General features: G+C 35.7%; 1 protein-coding gene across 1 annotated transcript; it reads left to right on the top strand.

The window, feature by feature from the left end:
* The first annotated feature begins 4,765 nt into the window (after positions 1-4,765).
* LOC147515715 (uncharacterized) lies at positions 4,766-5,104 on the top strand. Its single transcript, XM_086593024.1, has one exon. It carries the CDS (start codon positions 4,766-4,768, stop codon positions 5,102-5,104), a length of 339 nt encoding a protein of 112 aa, XP_086449150.1.
* The last annotated feature ends 17,977 nt before the right edge of the window (positions 5,105-23,081 follow it).

The following is a 23,081-nucleotide window of genomic DNA, read 5'->3' as shown; positions in this document are numbered from 1 at the left end:
TGTAAGTTTTTTCTTCATTACAATTTATGCATCGTAAAATATGTTTCTTTCTTCAAATGAGTACCAAACATATATTTTTCCCTATCATTATTTGTATGTATGCTTTTTGTTTGTAATTATTTCTTTATGTTTACGCCTTTAAGAACATAAGCGATCCACTTCAGATATTTGAGGAGGATCGGCAAATGGAACGTGCACCTCCTGCTGTTAGAGTGGAGAAAATGTTTAAGGATGATGGAATGCTTCCCAAATAAGCCCCCGAGATTTATCCTCTGCTTCCTGCCTGAGAAGAAAACAAGCGATCTTTATGGTTAGCTTCTCTCTCTCTCTCTCTCTCGGAAATGCTATTTCTTTAATAAGTTAATGGTTTCTAGTAGTTGAGTTTATATCTTCTGTAAGGTCCCTGGAAGAGAAACTGTCTTGTTGTACATGGAATCATAAATCAATGTGTTGCTCCAGAAAAAAGTCAATGACCATTATATGACAAATGTTGTTCTCAAGATGAATGCAAGAGTAACAAAATCTTCCAACTTTTTTCTGCTATCCATTTTTTTTTTGTTACTTTTATCTGATATTGTCTACTGTATTATCTATTTGCTCTCTCACCTTGCAGCTGGGTGGTGTCAATTCAGTACTGCAGGCTGAATTCATAAAAAGAATTCCTTTCATCTCCACAATTCCTACCATTATTCGGGAATGGATGTCTCGCCATAGCTCCCCCTCGCCAAGATAATGTGCCATCTATTGTCATGTACTAGTAATCTCCTTTGTAGCTTAGAAATGGAAAAGTGTTGATGACACTCTGTTAGGCTCATTCTTCGAGTATGTTTAAACCCTGTGATGTTGTACTTGGTAGTAAAACACAGCGACCGTCTTGGTTTTTTAGATGAGTAGTTTGGTCTAGCAATTTCTTGACACAAGTTCCTTGACTAGTAATGAAAAATGAAATAGGCCCATACAAAAATTTAAGCGTCTGGAATAAACTTCTCCCAACTCTCAGCTAGGGCCGCTCCATCGATCTTTCATTGGTCAAACCATGACCCAATAGACACTAGGGGTTCAATTTTTCATTGGTAAAAGACTAAAAGCATGAAAAACTACTTAATATTTACGCGTTAAAGTGTCCTTCTCATTGACTTTGTAATTCTAATTCGCTGGAAAATGCAAGGGATGGAACTGATCCTACATCAGGCTTCTAATTTGATCGTGTGGTTCAAAGGGGTGATAGCCCCAAGTGCAGCAGGCAAGTATATATTCTATATCCCTTGAATTTCATGGCAGTCATATTTTTCATAACTACATTTTTTATAGAGTATTAAATTATAAACATGTAAATGTAGATCTTCTTCTTATTCTTTCAAGATGAGACCTGAGGTAAAAAAAAGGGTGAACCAGAAGAGAGTGCATGAACTAATTTACAAGAACCGATTATTTTTCAAAGCATCAATTAAAGGTTCGTCAATTAAAGGTTCATCTCTTCAGGTAAATTGAAGTATTTTTCAGTTGTTCACAAAACATGGGTGATAGTTGACGTCCACAAATTTTTCATTACCATTTACCTCTTTTATTTAAATGTGTTCTTTCTAGTGCCTTGTTAGCGTATTAAAATCACTGGTTGACTGGGAAACGTCACATAGAGAACATGGAAAGTAGAATAGTAGCACTCAGTTCACTGAAGAAGATGTGTTTGTCAAAGATTATATGGAGTTGAGAAGTTACAATAGGGCACCCTTCACTGGTTTTCACTTAGGCGTCTACTCAACACATATATGTTTGACCTCAAGTTCATCCAGTATAAGCACTTGATGCTCTTTCACCATTTTTTGTCCAATGCACTTGGAATTACATAAGTTAGTTTCGCATCGGGGACTTCACTCTTAATTCACGTGACATCCTAATATTTATGTTATGGCATGAAGCTGCCTTAGTACACTAATGAGATATGCAACGTCAGGATTCTCTTTTGATCTCATTGTTACTTTGTTTGTCTCTCTTACCAGGTTCTTGCTGGTAGCTACTTCTCGGTGGCAGGAGCTCTTGTGGGTCTACTGAAACCTAGTATGATGAGCATGTTTGGGACACTTCTTGTCATATGGGGCCTTGTCAAGGAAGGGCTTCTTGGGAAACCTGTGAATACAGATCCTGCAAAAGCATGTTGATTGCGCTAGTATGTGCTTTCACTTGTATAAAGTATGATGTCAATAAAATTGTTAAAAGTAGTCCGGCTCAACCCTTGGCGAAACCCATGCAAAGATTCTTGTGGATTTGATTGAAATGATAGAATTTTGTATGACCTGCAGGTGTGATGCGAATTGTATGAATTTAGTATGGCGCTAGAATCAATTTTTTTTATCCAATTCAATACATTTGCCATGGCCATAAACTGTGGCTAAATATTAGATATAGTCCAATAAAAGGCATTTGCCACGGCCTAGACCTGTGGCTAAATTATAGATCCATTCCACAAAAGGTAGGGGCACTGGGTCGTGTGAGCAATAGCCACAGTTTAGTGCTGTGGCAAGTGGGAATATTCACCACGGCCCATGTAACGGTTTATAACCGTGGCATAAAATGAAGCTTTACCCACGGTCTTTAGCTGTGGCCAAAGATTAGCCACAGGTGCATTGGCAACGGTCGTGTAACGGCTTATAACCGTGGCAAAAGGTCTTTAGCCACGGTCAATGACCGTGGCAAATGCTCAGTATTCTTGTAGTGTTTCAATCGCCTATATAAAGCTTTCTAAAATAATAGGGAATAAACTAAGAAGGTAAGTTAATAAGGATTTATAAAAGCCACAATTAAAATATGTTGAAAAAATAGAAGAGAATAGATGATGTTCCTATATACTTCACCCTTAGTAATTTTCTCCTTGCTTCCTCTAATTCCTCACATGATTGATAAGAACAAAAGAAAACCAACTCGTTTTAATACAAACTTATAAAAATACAAGAAGTTCACAAAAGCGGAACCCCAATAGAAATGGCAATAAGCCTCAATTACTTATAATAAAATTTTGAGGGAAAGAAGACTTAAGAATGATTTCGTCCTCTTCCTTATCTGATAATTTGAGGTGTAACCAACCCCATAAGATAAAAACCCAATTTCAATAAATTGGTATATAAAGTTGTTACCTTGAGCAATTGAACTCTCTTGAGAATCGAAAATTTTATGGATCTATTCAAAGCTTTGCGGTTCCCATCGATCTAGATTTGAATAGGCAATATTCTATTAGTATTCAAGCCTAATTCAATCAAATCTCACAATCGTCAGTAGGGAACACATGAGAAGAGAAAGAACAAAATGAGGGAGAGAGGATGACTAACCAAAATCAAAACCCTAGCAGCAGCGCAACAACTTGTTTATATTTTTCTTTTTGAAGGCACATGTTATGTTTCTCCAGTTAGATTAGAATTAAGATGTGTCAATTAGAATTAAGATGTGTGCAAGAACTAAAAAAACTCCAGCTTAAGTTTTCATTTTTTATTCCAGTGTAATTTTTATTTTGATTTTTAACTTTGTCACACATTACTAAGCGTTACTAAATATCCAATAAATGTTACAAAATAATTCAAGTATTTGGATAGATACTAACGGTTACAAATATTGCTAATGGATAAAAAGTGTGACAAATTACCTAATGGATCAATATGTGTTACAAATAAGAAATCCCCAAATGTTGCAAAATCACCCAAATGGTGTAGTGGTTGAAGTGGGATCCTCCTCAAAGCGAAGTCACCAAGAAACTGAGGATGGTGGTGTTGAACAATCAATGTCAAAGCGGCCTCAAAATGAAAATCGTGAAGAACTTGACTTGTCTAGTCTTCCAAGAGACCCTGCACTGAGGAAAAAGATTTCAGATTATCATCCTAATGATCAAGACTCAGTGAGAAGAGCATATTTGCTTAAGGGTCCTTGCCAGCCTGATCATGTTTTTCCTCAAAAGAAGAGAATCCAACGCTTTCAGGAAGAGTGGTATGGACAGTTTAGTTGGTTGGAATATAGTGTTCATGAGGATACTGCGTTATGTCTATATTGTTATCTCTTTAAACCTAATAAGGGGCCATAAGGAGGTGGAGATGTTTTTTCTCACAGGGGGCTTGCTAATTAGGAAAGGAAAACCAAATTAAAAAAGCACGTTGGAGGTCCAAATATTGCTTAGAGGGCAGCACAGGGTTTGCTAAATTAAGATAAATATATCGAGACATTTCTTCACAAACAATCTGACCAAGTTCAAATACACCTAACTACAATAACTGATTGCATTAGGTTTCTTTTCAAGCAAGGTTTAGCTTTCAAACCAGAGGAGTTGATCAATAAATGCAATTTTCTTGAACTTATAAAAAGGCAATCGATGAGTTTTTCTCCAAACATGGGTTGAGCATATCTAGACTGCATGGACAAGGGTATGATGGGGCTAGCAATATGTAAGGTGATTTGAATGGCCTAAAAACACTTATAACAAAGGAGAATGAGTCTGCATTTTATGTTCATTGTTTTGCTCATCAGCTTCAGTTAGCCCATGTATAAATTGCAAAAATCCATGAGTTAACCGTTAACCTTTTTAGTATTCTCTCTAATGTGGTAAATATTGTTGGAGCATCATGTAAGCAACAAGATATGCTACGTGCTGCAATGAAGGCTAGAGTTGTTATAGCGTTACAAAGCAGAGAAATTTCAAGTGGTATAGGGTTAAATTAAGAGATTAGTCTTAAACGATCTGGTGACACTCGATGGGGCTCACACTATTATACACTTCGATCTTGGCATGATAAACACTTATGGTTCAATAGTTAATGTGCTTGATAATGTAACGGAAGATGGTTCAAGCTCGGAACAAAGAGGTGAATCTTATGGATTATTGGATTCAGTGCAGTCTTTTGAATTTATTGTCAATTTGCATTTGATGATAGCGATACTAGGAATTAGTAATGATTTGTCAAAAGCTTTTAAATGTGAAGACCAAGACATTGTCAAAGCCATGGCTCTTGTTAAAATAACAAAGGTACACTTACAAACGATGAGAGATGATGGATGGGATAGTCTCTTGACTGAAGTTTCTTCACTATGTGCCAAACATGATGTGGTTGTTCCAAATATTGAATAGAGGTATAACTCGAGGGAGGTATCATCGAAGAGCGGAAGGAAGCACCAATTTACATTACTATCGTGCTAGATTATTCTATCATTGTATTGATTTGCAACTTCAAAAGTTAAATGACTGGTTTAATGAAGCAAACGCAAAAGTACTTCTTTTGATGACATGTCTTGATCGTAATTATTCATTTGATGCTTTCGATAAGCAAAAGTTGATCCGTTTTGCTCGACTTTTGATGATTTTTTAGAGATAGATTAGATGGAATTAGCGGATCAACTTGAGAATTATATCATTGATATATGTTCTGATAGTAAGTTTGGTGGAGTAAATGGAATTAGTGACCTAGCTAAAAAATTGGTTGAGATGAAGGAAGACATTATGTACCCATCCCACTTGTTTAGTTGTTAATTAAGTTGGTGCTGATTTTACCTGTTGCTACTACCATCGTGGAGATGGCATTTTCTGCTATGAATATCATAAAGAATCGTGTGCGCAATCAGATGAGAGATGAATTGTTAAATGATTGTTTAATAATATACATTGAAAAAGAAGTTTTTGATATCATTAATACCAAGTTAATCTTGCATTGCTTCCAGATAATGATGAAGGATAGCAAAAAATAAGGCCGGTGAAGACAACTATGAACAAGTACTTGTTTAGATTGGATTTTTTTTTCTAATACATTTCTTGTGATCGTTTTATATGATTTTTTGAAGTTTGAAATATACTTATTTTGTTATTGGGTTTGAATTATTAGTTAAAAAATAATTAGTTTTTTTTTTGTATGCTTGGTTTTTGTCTGGCTTGCTCACCCTCACTTACATTCCTGGCTCTACCACTGGTTGAGAACACCCTCTCCTTCAAGCGCTTGAAGTGAGAACCATTGAAAGATTCATTTTTGGACATATTAGGTAAGTTGCGAGTAGACAACAAAAGCGAAGGATCCATTAGATTAGAAAAACTTCAATAACTCTAGAATTGTTCGTATCAGATTCCTTGGTTGGTGTAATCGGTGGTGTAGACATCTAGAAATTTTTTTCCTTAAGATTGTTATACCTGGATTAGGAATCAGAAAAGAAACAAGGATAGAACAAATAGGAATTACCAAGGCGTGTTAGACATTGTCCTTAAGGAAAGATTTCGCCCCCTTCAAATAGTGCAAAAAGGTTTCAACAGGCATCTCCTTTCACAGGATTCAATGGTAGAAATAGGTTGATATGCACTCAAACAAACTACGTACTCTTCTAGAACGACAACACAACTCTCTCTGACGGCTTAAGGACGAAGAGAAAGAACATGCTTTAGGGTTTGTGAAAAACTGTAATTAAATCTGGACGTAAGTCCTATTTTTATAGGGAACAAGTTGGTTTAGTTTCCAAAATAGTATTAGAAACCTACTGTTAATAGAAGACTGAAAATATGGTGAAGAAGCAAAAAATAGTTTAGGGAATTGGTTAAGTGTTTCGACCCCCACCTACGTGGCAAACGTTTATTGGTACGGGTCTCCACTTTATTCGTTTAATCAATAGGGCTAAGGCCCAATATGCAATACCATGGATTGATGTACATGCCCATTAACTCATGTGTCTAGGGCTAAACCCTAGCCACATGGCTTGCCACTTACGTATATTAATTTATGTCCATATTCATTTCTTAGCAAAGAGATAATCATCAACTAAGAGTCATATTCAATTATAATTACTTGGGATACAAGAAGTCATAAAGAACTACGTTCTTGAGACTTGATCCCATTGATAATTTGGGTACGTAGGCAACCGAATGGTACAGTCTCATCATTCACTCAATCATCATCACTTTTCTCACTACTCTTCTACGTTATTCACCTCTTTCGTCATCACTTAGTGTTTTGATAATATTTGGTCAAAACACTAAGTCCACTAACATATCACACACAAGAAACCCAAGCCCAATCCGACTCTGTATGGGGAGGGCACGCGTGTGTGGCTTTGTGTGTGGTCCCCCTCCTAATACAAAAACATTTGTACCCTAAGAGCACACACTTAGACTAAGGGAAGGACTACTTACAGACCCGGAATCTCTCCACCCCATTTTCTCTCAAAGCAAACCTTGTCAACCCAAAGTTAAAATTGTTTTCTCTTTTCACTTTCTTCGGTTGTTCTCTTTCTTCCTCCTCCTCTAAAAACAAAAAAAACCAACTGTGTTCTAATATCAACTCCTCTTCTCTCTGTTTCAAGTAATAATAACACCACCTCATTCTTTAAGTTTCAATTTTTTTTTTCACAATTGTCACTAACAATGTAACTGTAGTTTATTATCCTAGTTTTTTTTCAATTGTTTAAAGTAGGTTGTGTAAAAGTTTTATACTTTTATGTTCTTACATTTAGTAAATGTTATGTTTTTCTTGATTCTAATAAAGAATCGTTTTAGAACAATCACCACAGGTTATTTTCCCCATTTTGTTTGCTTCATAGATTTATTTATGTATGATATTTCCTTAAGGAATCAGATACGATGACAAGTGACATATTTTTTTACAGCATTTTAGCTTTGTTGATATTATAGTTGCTCTTACTTAGACTTAATAGCTTATATGCATCTGTTCATAACCTCCAGTCCTGACTCTAAATATGTAAACTCGTATAACAATGCATTCATTGTACTGTCTAGTTGTAACTTTTATTTGTGTGTGAGCTACATTGAGTATGGAATTGAGAAATATAAATCAAAAGTTGCCTAGTTTAGTTGGTTTCTATATGCAACATGTCTACTGGTCAGTTCTCAAATATATGTGTTTATCTCCTTGTAATGCTTCAAATTACATGATCAATAATGTAGAAAACTCATATTCTTATGGTTTTTTAGGATACCAACCTATTCTTGAACAATTATCTCAAAAGACGTGTTCTATAGCCAAAAGGAGCCTAAATGGGACATTATGGGACAACTGAGAAAAAGTGTCAAAAAATCAACGGTCAAAGTTAACCGAAGGGTCCTAATTAGCTCCCAAATGTGTATTTTATTACCCTTACATTACTGCATTACATCCCCCCTTACGGATAAGGAAAAGACAACTCATAGCTTTCATTATATTTTTCAGGTTACAGAGAAATTCAGACCACTTATCATGAAAGTTGCGTATTAGCACAAAAAGGAACATTAATTACGCTTATTATAAAGATCCGAAACTGCCATGAAAAAGTGTTGAAAAAGTCAACAGTCAAAGTCAAAGGTCAAGGACTCATAACCAAGGAGCTAAAAGTCAAGTCCTCAACTCAGAAGACCAAGGATAGATGTCTTTAACTCAAAAGATGGTTTTCTCTAAAACCTATCTTGATCAAGAAGAAATCAACAAGCAAAAGGAAAAAGCAAAAAGCAAAAGCATAAAGTGAAATGTGAGGTTCTCAAATGTAATGGAGAAGGGCAAATCAGTAAAAGACATTAAGTAGGGGTATATAATCTAAAAGTTAAGGAGAGAGAAGGCATCTATTGCATTTAAGATCCAAGCCATTTGGTTTTTAGGAGTAGAGAATGCACTTAGACTTGATCTACTGTCATGTAGGATTTATTTTCTTGTCTAGTTTTTTCATTTAAGTTATTTACTTTCTTATTTTTCAATTCAATCGTGTTCTTGCTTTTATATTTCAATCAATCAATCAATCTTATTTCCTTGTGTTATTTCTTCAATCAATCATTTCCTTTCATTAGCTTTCAAGATTATGTCATTTCAATCTTTAAAACAACTTAAGCTTTCAATGTTCTTCATAACTTAGAACCAAAAGCTTGTCCTAAACTGAGATCCTACCTTCCTTTCTTCATCTCCCAACCATTTAAACTCTAAACAATCTATGGTGAACCTCACTTCAACATCTTTGAAGCCACTTACCATAACTACAACTTTAGGTCCAAAAACTTAAAAGCTTAGGAAACACTCCAAGGCTTCAAAGACCAATGGCTCAACCCTTTGCAAAAGCAAGGCTAAGCATCTAAAGCTTCAAAAGACCATAGGGCTCAAATTCCCAAAGACATGGGCTTGGGCCCAAAAAGGCTTGATCTTATCCACTAAAAGAAGGCACAAGAAGCTTCTAGATTAGGTTGCTTGGTGGATAAGTTATGAGGAGGGCAATTACGTACATCTTTACACATATATAAGTGTAGAGATGCCCACAAAATAATGGAGCTAGTTAACTAATAGCTAGACTCTAGTAGGAGTAGGAGATCATAATTTATTTAATTATTTTTATTTAGTTTTATTTAATTGTTTTCCATTTTCATTGTTTAAAAGCTTCAAGCTTTGTTGAATCTAGTTGGTTTTCTTCTATTCAAAGTGTTAAATCTTGTTTTCATAACAATAGTTCTTCAAAACAACTTCTATTTCATTCATTCAGCCAACCAAAGTTGGTTATACTCATTTGAATCAATCAAATGAGTATAACTTGCTAACCAAGCTACATTTACATATCAAAATCTTCATGTTTTCCACCATAAACCAATACTAGTTTTCATGTTTTAGTCATCAACCCCTCAGTAACAAGTTCTCTACATCTTCTTACACCCAAAAACCATACTAAAACCAAGTGAAAAGCAAAGAAAAGTTTGGGTTTTCTTCATCACACTTTTACTCACAATAGATCTAAGATGAAAAACTTCAAAACCCCAATACTCAACCAGCAATATACATCATCTACATTGCTTATTGGTGTAAATAATCATTTGATAGCTGGTTGAGGGCAAGTTAGCCATAGACGATTTTTTTTTTCATTTGATCATAAGTCCATTGTTAACTTGTTACTTTCTTAGAAACATTTACTTTGAAGTTTTGGATAAGATTATGAGGATGTTGGGATTGTTGTATCACTTGTCATTTAATAATAATCTTTGATTGAGAGACTTCAAGTGCTTATAGTTAATAGTTTACAAAAAAATCATCGGTTTTTCATGGCACCGTCAAAAGCTTGTTTTTTCTGTCTTGCATCATAAAGTTTGGGTTGTAATTGAAATTTGACTATTGTTAGCTATTGAGATATTATAGGGATAGTCATGCCGCCCCGAAAAATAATGTGAAAGTTGGCTCTAGTCATCCTTCAATTAGGGTACCCCAAATGGGATCTCATCGAATACAAAAAAGCAAAAAAGTAATAGCTGTAGAAGACCATATTGAAGAAGACGAGAATGTTGAGTTAGAAGAAGAACATGATGAGGAGATCGATGTTTTTTTTTTAAAAGATTAAGGGTTGAGGCTAACCCTAACATGCATTAATTTAAATCTCTTGCATACATAGTTCCCACTACATCTTTTTCCACCATAACAGATAGCTCCCTAGATAAAGGTGGTAAGCTAAAAACATAAACACACTCCCCTCTCGCAACTAACTTTGCTATAAAGTCGGCCACCTGGTTACATTCTCTATAAATATGCCTATAATGAAGTACTTCAAAACTTCTCCCAAGGCCCCTAATAGCAGCTACTATTAGGTTTCTAATGGGCAAGAAGAAGATTTGTAGCAAGTAGATGAAAACGGGAGCGATGGAGAGTCTAAATTGGGAATATATTGCAGAGGTCCTATAAATAACAAAGTTTTGGTCGATTATAAGAACCATATTGCTCGCAAGATTTGGGCTGGAAAGGTATATATTTTTTTTACATCTATGCCTGCTTAATTCATTTTATAGTCATTTTTTTTTAAATTAAAATATTGTTTAATTTTGTAGGAAAGGGATATTCTAAAACTGCACCACCATATCGTCAAACTAGAGCAATGGGACATAAGTGAAGAACTACCTCTTTTCTAAAGAAGCTAGAAGCTACCGGGTTGTTAAACTTAGCCTTGTATTCGTGGAAGAACTTCAATGCAGTAGTGATTTCAGCATTTTGCGAGAGATGGCATCAAGAAACAACTACTTTCCATCTCCCATTTGGCGAGATGACCATTACTCTCGATGAAGTGAGCCAAATTTTGGGGATTCCAATCAAAGGTCTTCCAATTGAGGGAATCTATTTGTTAGATAAAGGAAATGCAGAAGAATTGCTTATACAAGGGCTTGGTCTGACGGCCGAAAATGTACCCAAAGTGAAAAAGGGGCATGTGACTCTAGAGTGGTTAAGGAAGACATTTTCTAAGTTCCAACATACTCGAAGATGCTACTGCCATGTTCGAGCTTATTTGTTGTTTCTTTTGGGGTGTACAATCTTCAATGACAGGTCGGGAGTTGGTGTACACGTTGCCTACTTGCAGGTGTATTGCTGGAGGTTGACAATATTTCAAAGTATGCTTGGGGTGTTGCTGCGTTGGCTTATTTATATAGGGAGTTGGCAAAAGCATCTCAATGAAATGGGAGACAAGTTATCGGGTGTATGACATTGTTAGAAGTATGTAAGTAGTATTTTATTATTGTAGGAGTTATATGAGCTCATTTTCAAATTTTGATTTGTTCGCAAAATACTTTAGTAGGCTTGAGTGTATGAACACTTTCGTCTTCTGAATTCTCCCATGATCAATATGGACTTTAAAAGTGATATGCCTCGTATGAGATGGTGGATGGTATATCCTTCACTTTCAGTGGCCAAAATGTCTTCTTTGATCTACCTTCGGGAGGAGATAGACTTATTATTAGCTAGAGAAGTCAGGATATAAGTTTAATACTTTCTTATTATAATTTGTTAATTTGTAAAATGATGGAAGAGAATAACAATTATGATTTTTTGTGTGTTAGGTTTATTAGGACCATTACAAAAATATTTGTGACATCTGACCATTAGACGAGGTTACTTTTTTTTATAGGCGTATTTTGTGTGCTTGATATAGGCTACAATATTTGCCAAGTGCTACATCAGGTTGGATATGTTCAAAGGATTCCTGGTAGGCTGATTCAATCTAAATATGGTAGTAAAAAAGCAAATGTGTGATACAATGTGAATTATTACACTTTTTCCCAATTGTGGACATCGGCGGATAATCATGTTTTGTCTGATTTTGAACATAGTGAATTTGTTGTGGCTTCCTCGGATTGCGTTAATAGATGCATAGATTGGTTCAACAATATTAGCCATCCTCGTATATGGAATCTCAAGCACTTTTCACAAGTTCATAGACTTCCACTTGTAAATTGGGTAAGATATATATAAAATACTGCTGACTAGAAGTTATACTGGTAAGGAACTATTCATAATACTGGTAAGGAAGTGTTTAGTTTATTTATATATAAATTGAACACTTGATTGTACTGAGATAACGATTCAGCTTCAGATACTGAACGCCTAGAAGATTGTCGTATAAAGATCTTATAAGAAGATCTCGAGGACAAACTTCTACTAACAATAGGTTTCTTAAAGTTTAATATAACTTCACCTTCTGTTGATTTAATTATTTGATCTAAATCATTATTAATGATTGGCTGTGGTTGAACAGCGTTTCTGCAAGTCCATGAATCAGGATATTGAATTTCACTCCAAGGAATCATCCTAGGTTTAGCTACACTAGAAGTTAAAAGATTTGTATCAATTAACACAGTTTTACCTGGTGTAGTTTTATGCGTAGCATTAGGAGTTAAAGTTTGTGAAACTTTATAATGAATTTTGTAGGTAATTCAAATCACCTCAGATCCAAGTCAAAAGTTGTAACCTTTAGCTTGAATTTGTAATGATAAAGAATCATAAATATTTCTATCCGATAAAAGCCAAACTTAAATTAGGATAGACATAAAATTAGACTGGTCCATGACAAAGACTAGTCTCTACTGCTCCCATAAGAGATGGTAAATAATCTAGACATCTGGCATCTCTTAGAGTTGCTTGAATACAAGCATTCATACCCAAAAGGGTTAAAGGTATAAATGCAACCTATATTAATCCTACATGAATAAATTTATAATTTTTCATATAAGGATATAAATCACGAGAATTTAATAAATTCATGTTATTACTCATGGAATGTAAACTAATTGTTTGTTCCGTAGTCTTTACAGCAATTTTACTGGTCAATTTCTCAATCCAGTTACCATATCTATATATGATCTTGGGATCCATATTAGGAATCATCCATTTGTTCATTTTATCCTATGTGTCAAGATCACACTCGATTAATTATGTGTTCTTAATTGAACTCATATCATCATTTGATGACTGTGCCATGGGTGTTGAGGTGTTAGTGCAATAACAGGTAGAGTATAATGAATTATAATCATACCAAACAGTATTAAAACTATTCATGATGTAATCATTGATATATCGTCTTCTTCTCCAAATATTATAAACAGTAAAATCAAAATCAAGGCTTCAGTTCTATAATAGTAAAACCACGTCTATCAATGCTTTACGAGGAGCAAATGGCTAATAAACGTAAAAATTGATCCTTAATTATCTATAGAAGAATACAAACAACTAATGATCAACTAAGTTATCAATATTATTCCTACTCTCAATTCATTATGCAATATAGAGAGTCAGGATCCGTTCCACTCTTAATCGTTAAAAGCTTAGAAATCTACTAGAAATCAAGGTGAGAACAATGAGAGTAGTGTTGTGATTTATTTAAGCTAAAACTAACTATAAATTAGTTTAAACTAACAATGCAATAAACTAATTATAAATTAAACTAATTTAAACTAAGAAATTAAAAGGTGAATTTAATGAATAGGAAGAATATAGAGGAAGGATTAATCCATCTATCTGAAGCTATGATTATTTTAACTAGTTTCTCATGTTTTAATCTTAACCTTTATTAGTTTACACAAGGTAAAACAACAAAAGTCACAATTTTTATTGATCCCTAACCAATCCTAGCAATCTCTGTACTAAGATATGATTAGCATAAGAGAAATTGTCCTCCACAAATCTCTTTGTGGAGTTTCCTTTCTCTAATTCAACTTATATAATCCCTATCTCTAGACAACTATAGAACTTGAACTTGAAGCACATAAGACAATAAGAAAACTAAAGAAGAACAATCATAACCCTCACATAGACTTTATAAAACTCCTCTAATGGAGTTTTAGCCTAGTTTCATTGGGTTCATTAACAATAAAAAATATTAATAAGACATAATTAAATTAAACTAAACTTATATTAATAAAACTAATGGTGTAATGGAGTTAGAGGCAAGAACATTAAACCTTAATTACTCTAAACTAATTGGGGAAAGAAGCAGATATGGGGTTTAGGGTTTTTATTCTTTTATATCATGATACAAAATCATTCATGGGTTTTTTAGGCTAAGTTATGAACCCATAAATCAAGTCCATAACCCAATTGGTTGAATCCAAGAATTCCAATTCTGGTCGTATTACTATAGTGCACGTTTTTACTAATTTATGTTCCTCTGATCGAATCAAGACCTAGACCATTGGAAAGGGCATTCTGAGACGGTCATTTTGATATAAAATGGGCCTAAATCTGATTCATAAGTCCAAAGATATGGCCTTTTGAAGTTCTTGACTTTTCTTCAGCTCTCTAATCCGGTTTGACTTTTACTTAACTGTTTTGACTTGGGCTTTTTAAGGGCTTTTTCTACATGAAACTTGGGCTTTTTTCATGGAACTTCCCTAGCAATCACTTTAGCTTCTTTTAGCGCCTAATTAGTAACGAATTGATATTTATTCAACTCCGAAGCCTGAAATACTCAAAAACACGTAATTAGTATAAACCTATATTATTAATAACATAATTGGCTAAATAGAAATACTTTTAAAGGTTTTAAACTACAGTTTTGGGCTCTTATCAAACCACCCCAAAACAGCATTTTGCTTGTCCTCAAGCAAATATGTGAAATTAAAATAAGTGGCCAAAAATATATTTTTAACTAGTCTCGTTTCGCTGAGTGTGATTGCATTGACCATATGCAATAAGGCCTTAAACCACTAGGAATTCTTGGATGGACGAGTTATAGCCTCGTGAGAGTTTTCTAGAGAAGGTACTCACAAACTTCATTTATACTACAACGACTAAGAAATAAAAGTAATTGTTCTCTAATTTTATCTCATAATATATACATCTCACTAGTATTTAAATAATGATGATCATTCTAAAACTTAAGCTAATACATGCATAATAATCAAATCATTTTAAGATAAACAACTATACAATGAACTATGATATGAAATGCAATGGCAGGTCCGTTTCTGAAACTTTTGGGTAGCGTGCCTAAGTAGGTTCTCACAAGGAATGTGTCAAAATACATAACACTCTGATTTTTCCACTCAAGTTTGCTAATTCTAGTGTTTAGGGGGCACACGTTTCCTCACAATCTCAATGACAATCCAAGGAAGCCAAGGTCCACCAAACACATGTACCACTTACTATCACACCAACCTATTCCTAATTGAGCTAGATGTCTTTATTAGGTGATACGGGGAGTAGGTATTGGTTAAAGAATGAAGGAAATGGATATTCAAAAAGACAAATCTGAGAAAATAGGTTCTTCAGATTATGTAACAAGAGAAAACCTCGTTCTTGTTTTCCTTCTACACTTTGTTTCCATCCTTAGCCTTTTCATTTTAGCTTTTCGACTCCTTTTATTCTATTTTTGGAGTTTTTATTTTATTTCTATTTCTATTTTTCTTTTCTTTTCTTTTTCTTTCAAAGCAACTAACTAATTTTTGTTTACACAGGTTTTTCTCTTCTTTTTTCTTCACTCATCCTATTTCTCAGACTTATCCAGATAGGTTGACTGATTTTTTTTTTTTTTTTTTTTTTTAATTTTTAATTTTTTTTTATTGGGTCAAGGATTTGTGGTTTGTGAAAAGGCTAATGAAAGGCTCAGTGGGGCGACTAGCTGATAATAAATTTCATATAGGCGTGAATTTATGGCTATATCGATCCAAAGAGGGCCGAAATTCTCACTTAGGATATGGTATGGTGATCAAGCAAGTGGATGTGTGATTTCACTACTTGGAATTTACTTCTCCCTTGTGTCATCACTTAGATATTTCACTCTTATGAGGTATTTAGGCTAGATGCTCACAAAATATGTATTAAGTACTTTAACCGAGGTCTCAGAAAAATACTGCCAAGTACAATCAAAGATGCTCATGCAAAATGTTCGTGAAAAGATGAAATGACTATTACCTACGTATTAATCTAAGTTTCAAAAATTAAATCCTAATTCAAGTACTACGTGAGATTTCTAAAGTAATATCATCATGGAGAAGGGAACAATACCATTATCACTAAGTGCATAACATAAACTATATTTTTGATATATTTTAGATATATATATATATATATATATATATATATTTTTTTTTTAAATTTTTATAAGACAAATAATATGTAATATACAACCTAATATGTGCTTAAATATTTACAACGTGTTTCTATACCACCCCCAAACAAAATCATGTTTTGTCCCCAAAGTATGGAATGAAAATAAAGGATAGAGAGTACCATAGAAACATGCTTGTAAATGGGAGCACCTGAAAAAAAAGGTTAATCTATACTAATATAAAGAAATAACAACATACGCAACTCCTATATGAGTTCCACCCGTTATGGAGATAAGTGAAATAATAAATTGTGCTTGAGACATAAGCGGACTCTAACGTAAATAAAATAATACCATACATTCACAAATCAAGCATGCGCCTATCATGGCTCCTATCGGATTAGCTTCCGAAATTTTGTGAAATAGTGAATTTCACATAATTAAGGTACCTAATTACATTATGCATCCCAATTAAATCAAGATTTTGATATTTACACATGCAATTTTAATACGTTAATGTACAATGTGCTAAAATTAAATATACCACTTGAATACCCATCTTTAACTTAAATAAAACATCTTTAACTTAAGTTAAAATGGGGTCTTTTCTTAGGGCGATTGGTAGCAACATAACTTAAATTGCTAATGTTATCCGATACACCTCTCCTTTCTTGTTTTAGTTAAAATACAGAGTTTTCCCTTGCTTATCCGAACCAGCCTCCAGCTTCATTCCTTATCTGGTAAAATCCTTCACTGCTAACAGTGCGAGTTAAAAGAAAGAATTTAAGAGCTTCGTGACTCAGTTCATCCTACTTCATCATGGCCTCATCTACAAACCCCCCTCGTTCATCAAATCTAAATAGACAAGATGGAAATCGTCCAAATTCTTGGAGTGCACTATTCAATAGAAATGGTGCTCAAGACATGACTATAGTGGTTAAATCTTTCACTCCTGTTATTGTTAATGGTGTAGCACAATTCCCCCAAGAGCTGATCGAACAAGGTATTCAACGGTGGGATGAATATTTGGTGGGGTATTTTCTGGACTCAAGACTGTCGTTCCTGATGGTTAAGAAGTTTCTGGAGAAGAAGTGGAAGTTAAAGCGTTCATTTGAGATTACCACTGACAAGGTGTTGTTCTATATGAGTTTCACTAGCACCGAAGATCGACAAATGGTACTGGAAGAAGGTCCTGTGTTTATAGCTAGGAAAGTGTTTGCTGTTAAACCTTGGACTGTGGACGTGGATAATTATAGAAATAAGGTGGCTTCGGCACCGGTCTGGTTCAACTTGATGGATGTTCCTAAGGAGATGTGGACGTTTGATGGGTTGTCATATCTAGCGAGTCTAGTAGGAGGAACACCTATGTTTATGGATGCTGCAACCGCACAATGAAAAAGACTATCTTTTGCTCGGTTTTGCATTAAGTTCCTTGTGAATCATGATTACAAGGAGGTCATTACAGTGAAAGCTATAAATCGAGAGGTTGTTATCCCACTTGAATACCCATGGAAGCCAGTATCTTGTACAAAATGTAACCAATTTGGGCACACAGATGACAAGTGTAATGGAAGAAACGCTAGAGTTTGGAGAAGATGAAACACACAGCAGAATGGCCAGGCACAAACAAATGAAGACACTACTGACCAAGAGTGTCCTCATGAAGGTGATACCATGAGGGGTCAGGCAAAAGAAAATGGAACAGGGGCAGTGAGAGAAGTAGTGGTGGCTACTACTACTGAGGATGTGAGTTTGACAGGTTGTAATGATAGTAGGGCTTTAGTTTCTTATGTGGGCTTTAATCATACTGAAAATACCCTGAGCGAAGTAACTGAGGGTTCAAATTTGGGCATGCTAATCCCTTTAACTAGAGCTAACACCAACATTCAGGGAATCACAGCAGATGAAATAGTTGAATCCATCCCTGAGTCTAGCAACACTATGGGGTTCATCAACCCAGAGGCTGTTGCAATGGATGTTAGTGGAGGTAGATTTGCCATCCTCCAAAACTCTGCAGAAGATATTGTACAGAGTATTTAGTTGATCATTCATGGTGAAGTCCCGACACTTGGTGAAGAATCTCAATTTTAGGATGAACAAGTAGTTTATGAAGCAGCAGTGCTAGAAGATGGAATCATTAAAGACGACCTTTTCGAACCAGAAAAGGAACTCTTTAATGACGAGCAGCCGCACCAGCTATCCTTCCTTTGCAAATTATAACAAGGTCACAGGCTAAGGACAACTCCATTAAAAACGGAAAGGGAAAGAACAAGGGCTCAAGTAGGAAAGGAAAACACAAACATTAGTAATGTCGAAGCTTGCTATATGGAATGTGCGGGGACTTAATGACACTAATAAAGCTAGATACATGAATAGTTTTAGAAATGTGAATAAATTGTGCCTCTTTGCTATGTTGGAAACTAAAGTCAAGATTAAGAAGTTTCAGTCCATCAGCAACATCTGTTTCCCTTCATGTGCTTTTGTTAACAATTACATTAGTAGTCCTAGTGGTCGAGTATGGCTATCATAGGATCCGGGCATTATCTCCTTGTTGAAAATTATGGAAACGGATCAACTTATTCACTGCAAGATTGAGATACTACCTACTATGAAATCATTCTTCTTAACTGTGGTTTATGCAAGCAACTCGAGTGCTGACAGACTGAGGTTATAAAGTGTTATTTGCTTTATTCATTCTGGAGTTCAGGGTGAGTGGTGTGTTACTGGGGATTTTAACAATATTTTGTACTCCTTTGAACGTATTGGAGGAGAGGCGGTGCATGCTTGGGAGACAGGCCCCTTTTCTGACTATCTTGTCCAAGCTGAACTGTATGACATCAAAGCTACCCGAGGTTTCTACACTTGGACCAACTTCGCTAGTAAGTGGTCTAAAATTGATAGGTGCTTGGTCAATAGCTCTTGGAGCTCTTCTTTTTCCTTCTCGTTTGCTAAATTCTTGCCACCTGGCACTTCTGACCACTCACCTATTATCATTACTATCTTGAATAATGTCTTTGCAAGTCTCCCTTTTAGATTCAATAATTTTTGGATTCTACATCTTGACTTTTTGGCCACATTTCTGGCATGCTGGAATGAAGTAGTGTTTGGGTGCCCCATGTACATCCTAACCCAAAAACTGAAGAAGTTGAAGAGTAAGCTTAAAGGATGGGAAAAATTGTATTGCTCGGATTTAACTAAGCAGACAGAAGTAGCAAGGAAAGAGCTCAAGAGCATCTAGAAAGCTCAACAAAGCAATCCCATGGATAGTCTTTTATGCATACGAGAGAAGGAAGTCAGGACCACTCTTTGTCAGCTTATTATTGATAGGGTTATATACTAAAAGCATTACTTTTGTATTAACTCCAATTTTTCATTTTTTGAATGAGAATCATATGGGCAAATGTTATGCATATTATATATGTTATTAGTTATATGCATGTGTCTAATACTTTATGTTGTAGATGATATGGTGTGAACACACAGACGATCATATCATCAGTACCTTATAAAGTATAAGTAATCGTTCACAACCTAGATGGATTTGGACAAACCATTAGTACGGTTGTAATATACTCTGGTATTAGTCTATCTTGACTATAGGATTACACTAGTACACTTTGTGTGTATTGAACAGGACCAAGTGAGGTTGTTTCTCCTTATACTGACTATATAAGAGAACAAACGCCTATGTTATTATGGATGTTTGTCCTCCTAATCCGGATATAATAACGGGCACTTACATGTATTGTACATTGCTTTAAATCATCAATGAGTGAGATTCATTTGTCAATCAACAAACTCGATGGATTGGGTAATGACATTGTATGTAAGGTGTCTTTGTTTGATTATAGAAGAATCCGCGTTCCGCAAAAGTCGGGTTGATGATGTCCCCTTGAGGAGCTCAAAAAAATTATCATGTAAACCCTACAGGTGGATTTATTCTGACATGACAATGAGGTTCAGTGGTACTACTCAAGGACAAAAAAAGTTGATTAATGTAGTTATCAGTAACTTAACTTAATCAACGGACATTCGATATCTTAAACACGGTGAGATCAACTAGCATATAATATGGAGCCCATAAACGCTGACACGTAATTTGGGATTAGGGCGGTAGTGCAACAATGGCCTTTAGTGGAATAAGCCATTTGTTGACAGACTTAGGCCGTGTGTTCTGGGCGAACATAGGAAGCCCAAGCCCGTCAGGAGGCCCAACTCTTATTTCTCTTCATGGTCCCTGTTGTAGCTTATAGACAGAATACTCTTTCTTTGGCCGAAATTCACTATTCACTAGATTAGAAAAAGAGGCAAGGAAAGATAGATCCAAAATTAGATCTAGCTTTATGAGAAAGAATGGGATTGGTAGATCGTTGCCCACACAACGTCCAATCTGTTCTAAAGGAATACAACAGAAGATCAAGGGGTTGATTTCGGATTTGATAAATCTTTGATTCTCAAAGATTACATCTAAGCCAATTCCTAAAAGGTATGTTCTCTATCCAAATCGTGAGAACCCATTAATTCTACTGCGCGTGGTTCTCGTGGTTTGTAGAAATATTTGCATTCTGAATAACGGTTCCTACAATTATTATGGAAGGGGAGGATCTCCGACATAGGACCAAATGTGATTGGATGAAGTACGGGGATAAATGCACTGAATTTTTCCACAAGATGATTAAAGAGAGAAAAGGCAGGAATCTTATATGGGGAGTTCAAGATCCCACTGGTGATAGAAGGGAAGGTCATGTGGGAGTATCAGAAGCATTTGTGGACTACTACAAAGGCTTGTTGGGATAGCCAGCCCCTGTTCTATGTGATTCTGCAATCCTTGAGGGTCTCCACTTCCCAAGGGTGCTTACTACATATGAGGCAGAGCTAATGGTGCAAGATTTTACTGAGGCAGAAGTACAGCTAGCTTTGTTTGAAATGGAAGATAACAAGGCCCCAGGGCCTGATGGCTTCAATGCATTTTTCTTCAAAAAGAACTGGCAGCATGTGAAGGAGGAGTTTGTCAAAGTTGTTACATCTGTGTTTGCATTGAAGGTTATTAATAGAGGAGTCAACTCTACCCACATCTGTCTCATCCCTAAATGTGCAACTCCCTCAAGAGTAGAAGAGTTCAGGTATATTGCCTGCTGCAATGTCATCTATAAGTGTGTATCAAAGCTACTCACTAATATAATGAAGCAGTATATGCCTGACATCATTTTCATGCAACAATTTGCGTTCATCCCTGGCAGATCGATCCAAGACAACCTCCTGTTGGCTCATGAGCTTATCAGAACCTATAATCGAGCACATGGGTCTAAAAGATGCTCCATCAAGATTGATATTACCAAAGCATATGACACAGTCAGTTGGCAGACTATTGAGAAAGTAATGGCAAGATTCAGATTCCATGAGAAATTCATTGAGTAGACAAAGATGTGTTATTCCATACCATACTATTCTATTATAGTTAATGATACACTACAGGGCTACTTTGCTGGATGTAGGACAAGGGGACCCCATATCACCCTACTTATATGTCCATTTTCATGGAGGTACTTTGTGGAATGTTGAATCGTAGTGTTATGAAAAAAGAAATTTCTTACCACTCTAAATGTAAGAAACTGGACATTAAACATCTGTGTTTTGCCGACAATGTCTTGGTGTTCTGTAAAGGGGATGATACAACAATGAGGGGAGTGAAGAAGACTATTAATGATTTCTCTCAGTGCACTGGTCTGAAGTTAAGTAGACAGAAGAATACCCTCCTTGCTGGAAATATGAGTAATCATGAAGCTCATGAATTGGAGGATATTATGGAAGTGCAGCTGGTACAGCCCCCTGTAATGTATCTAGGATTGCCACTCACTACAACAAGAATGGGGATTAAAGAATGCCTGCCTCTGACAAAAATGGTCACCAAGAAGATATCTAATTGGAAGAATAAAGCTCTCACTCATGCAGGAAGGCTACAATTAATTCAATCAGTCTTATCCTCTCTTCATCTTTACTGGGCTCGAACGTTTATCTTACCCAAAAAAACTTTGAAGGATATTGCTAAGATTTGTAATTGATTCCAATGGGCAGGACCAGACATGACACCAAAGATGCACCATGCTAGCCACTCTCTCATTAGAATTGATAAAGAACAGGGAGGATTGGGAATTGTGGACCCCATCATATGGAATAAGGCTACCTATTGTGGCCTTGTGTTCAGGATTACCAGCTACGAGGACTCTTTATGGGTCAAATGGACAGTTAAACATCATGTCAAGAAGCAACACTTCTGAACGATGGAAATCCCAATTGATTGTTCTTGGGTCTAAAGGAATGTCTTAATGATTCTCAAAGCTGCGCAGAAGCTTGTTCGGCACCAGATAGTGAGAGGCGAGCAAATATATGTATGGCATGACCCTTGGTGCCGTGACACTCCTATCATAAAATGGACTGAAGCAGTACAACTGCTACTGTTCCCTCTCATTTCTGATGGTAGATAGAACCACCTTGTCTCTAGTCTACCAGATAATGGTCTAAAAAAGAAGATAGAAGGCACCGAAATCAACCATATGCTTCAGCAGGACCAAGTCATTTGGACATCGATTGCTGCAGGCAGATTCACAGTCAAATCAGCATACATGACACTAAAGCAGCTCAGACCAAGAGTTAAATGGTATCGAGTAGTTTGGGGTAAGTTGGTTATACCGAAACACTCTTATACTGGTTGGCAGCTGTTTGCAAATTGCTTACCCACTCAGGATTGAATGGTTAAGAAGAATATTATTCACCACTTGCTATGTTATTTCTGCAATGCTTCTAGGGAG

Source organism: Coptis chinensis, chromosome 2 (assembly GCF_015680905.1).
Source record: "Coptis chinensis isolate HL-2020 chromosome 2, ASM1568090v1, whole genome shotgun sequence".
Classification (NCBI taxonomy): Eukaryota; Viridiplantae; Streptophyta; class Magnoliopsida; order Ranunculales; family Ranunculaceae; genus Coptis; species Coptis chinensis.
The sequence above is the reverse complement of the archived record's forward strand: the minus strand, read 5'-3'. Positions and strand labels throughout refer to the sequence as shown.

Bases quoted from the DNA above. Each gene is read 5' to 3' on its own strand.
- LOC147515715 (XM_086593024.1), top strand. From the start codon at position 4,766: ATGATAAACACTTATGGTTCAATAGTTAATGTGCTTGATAATGTAACG.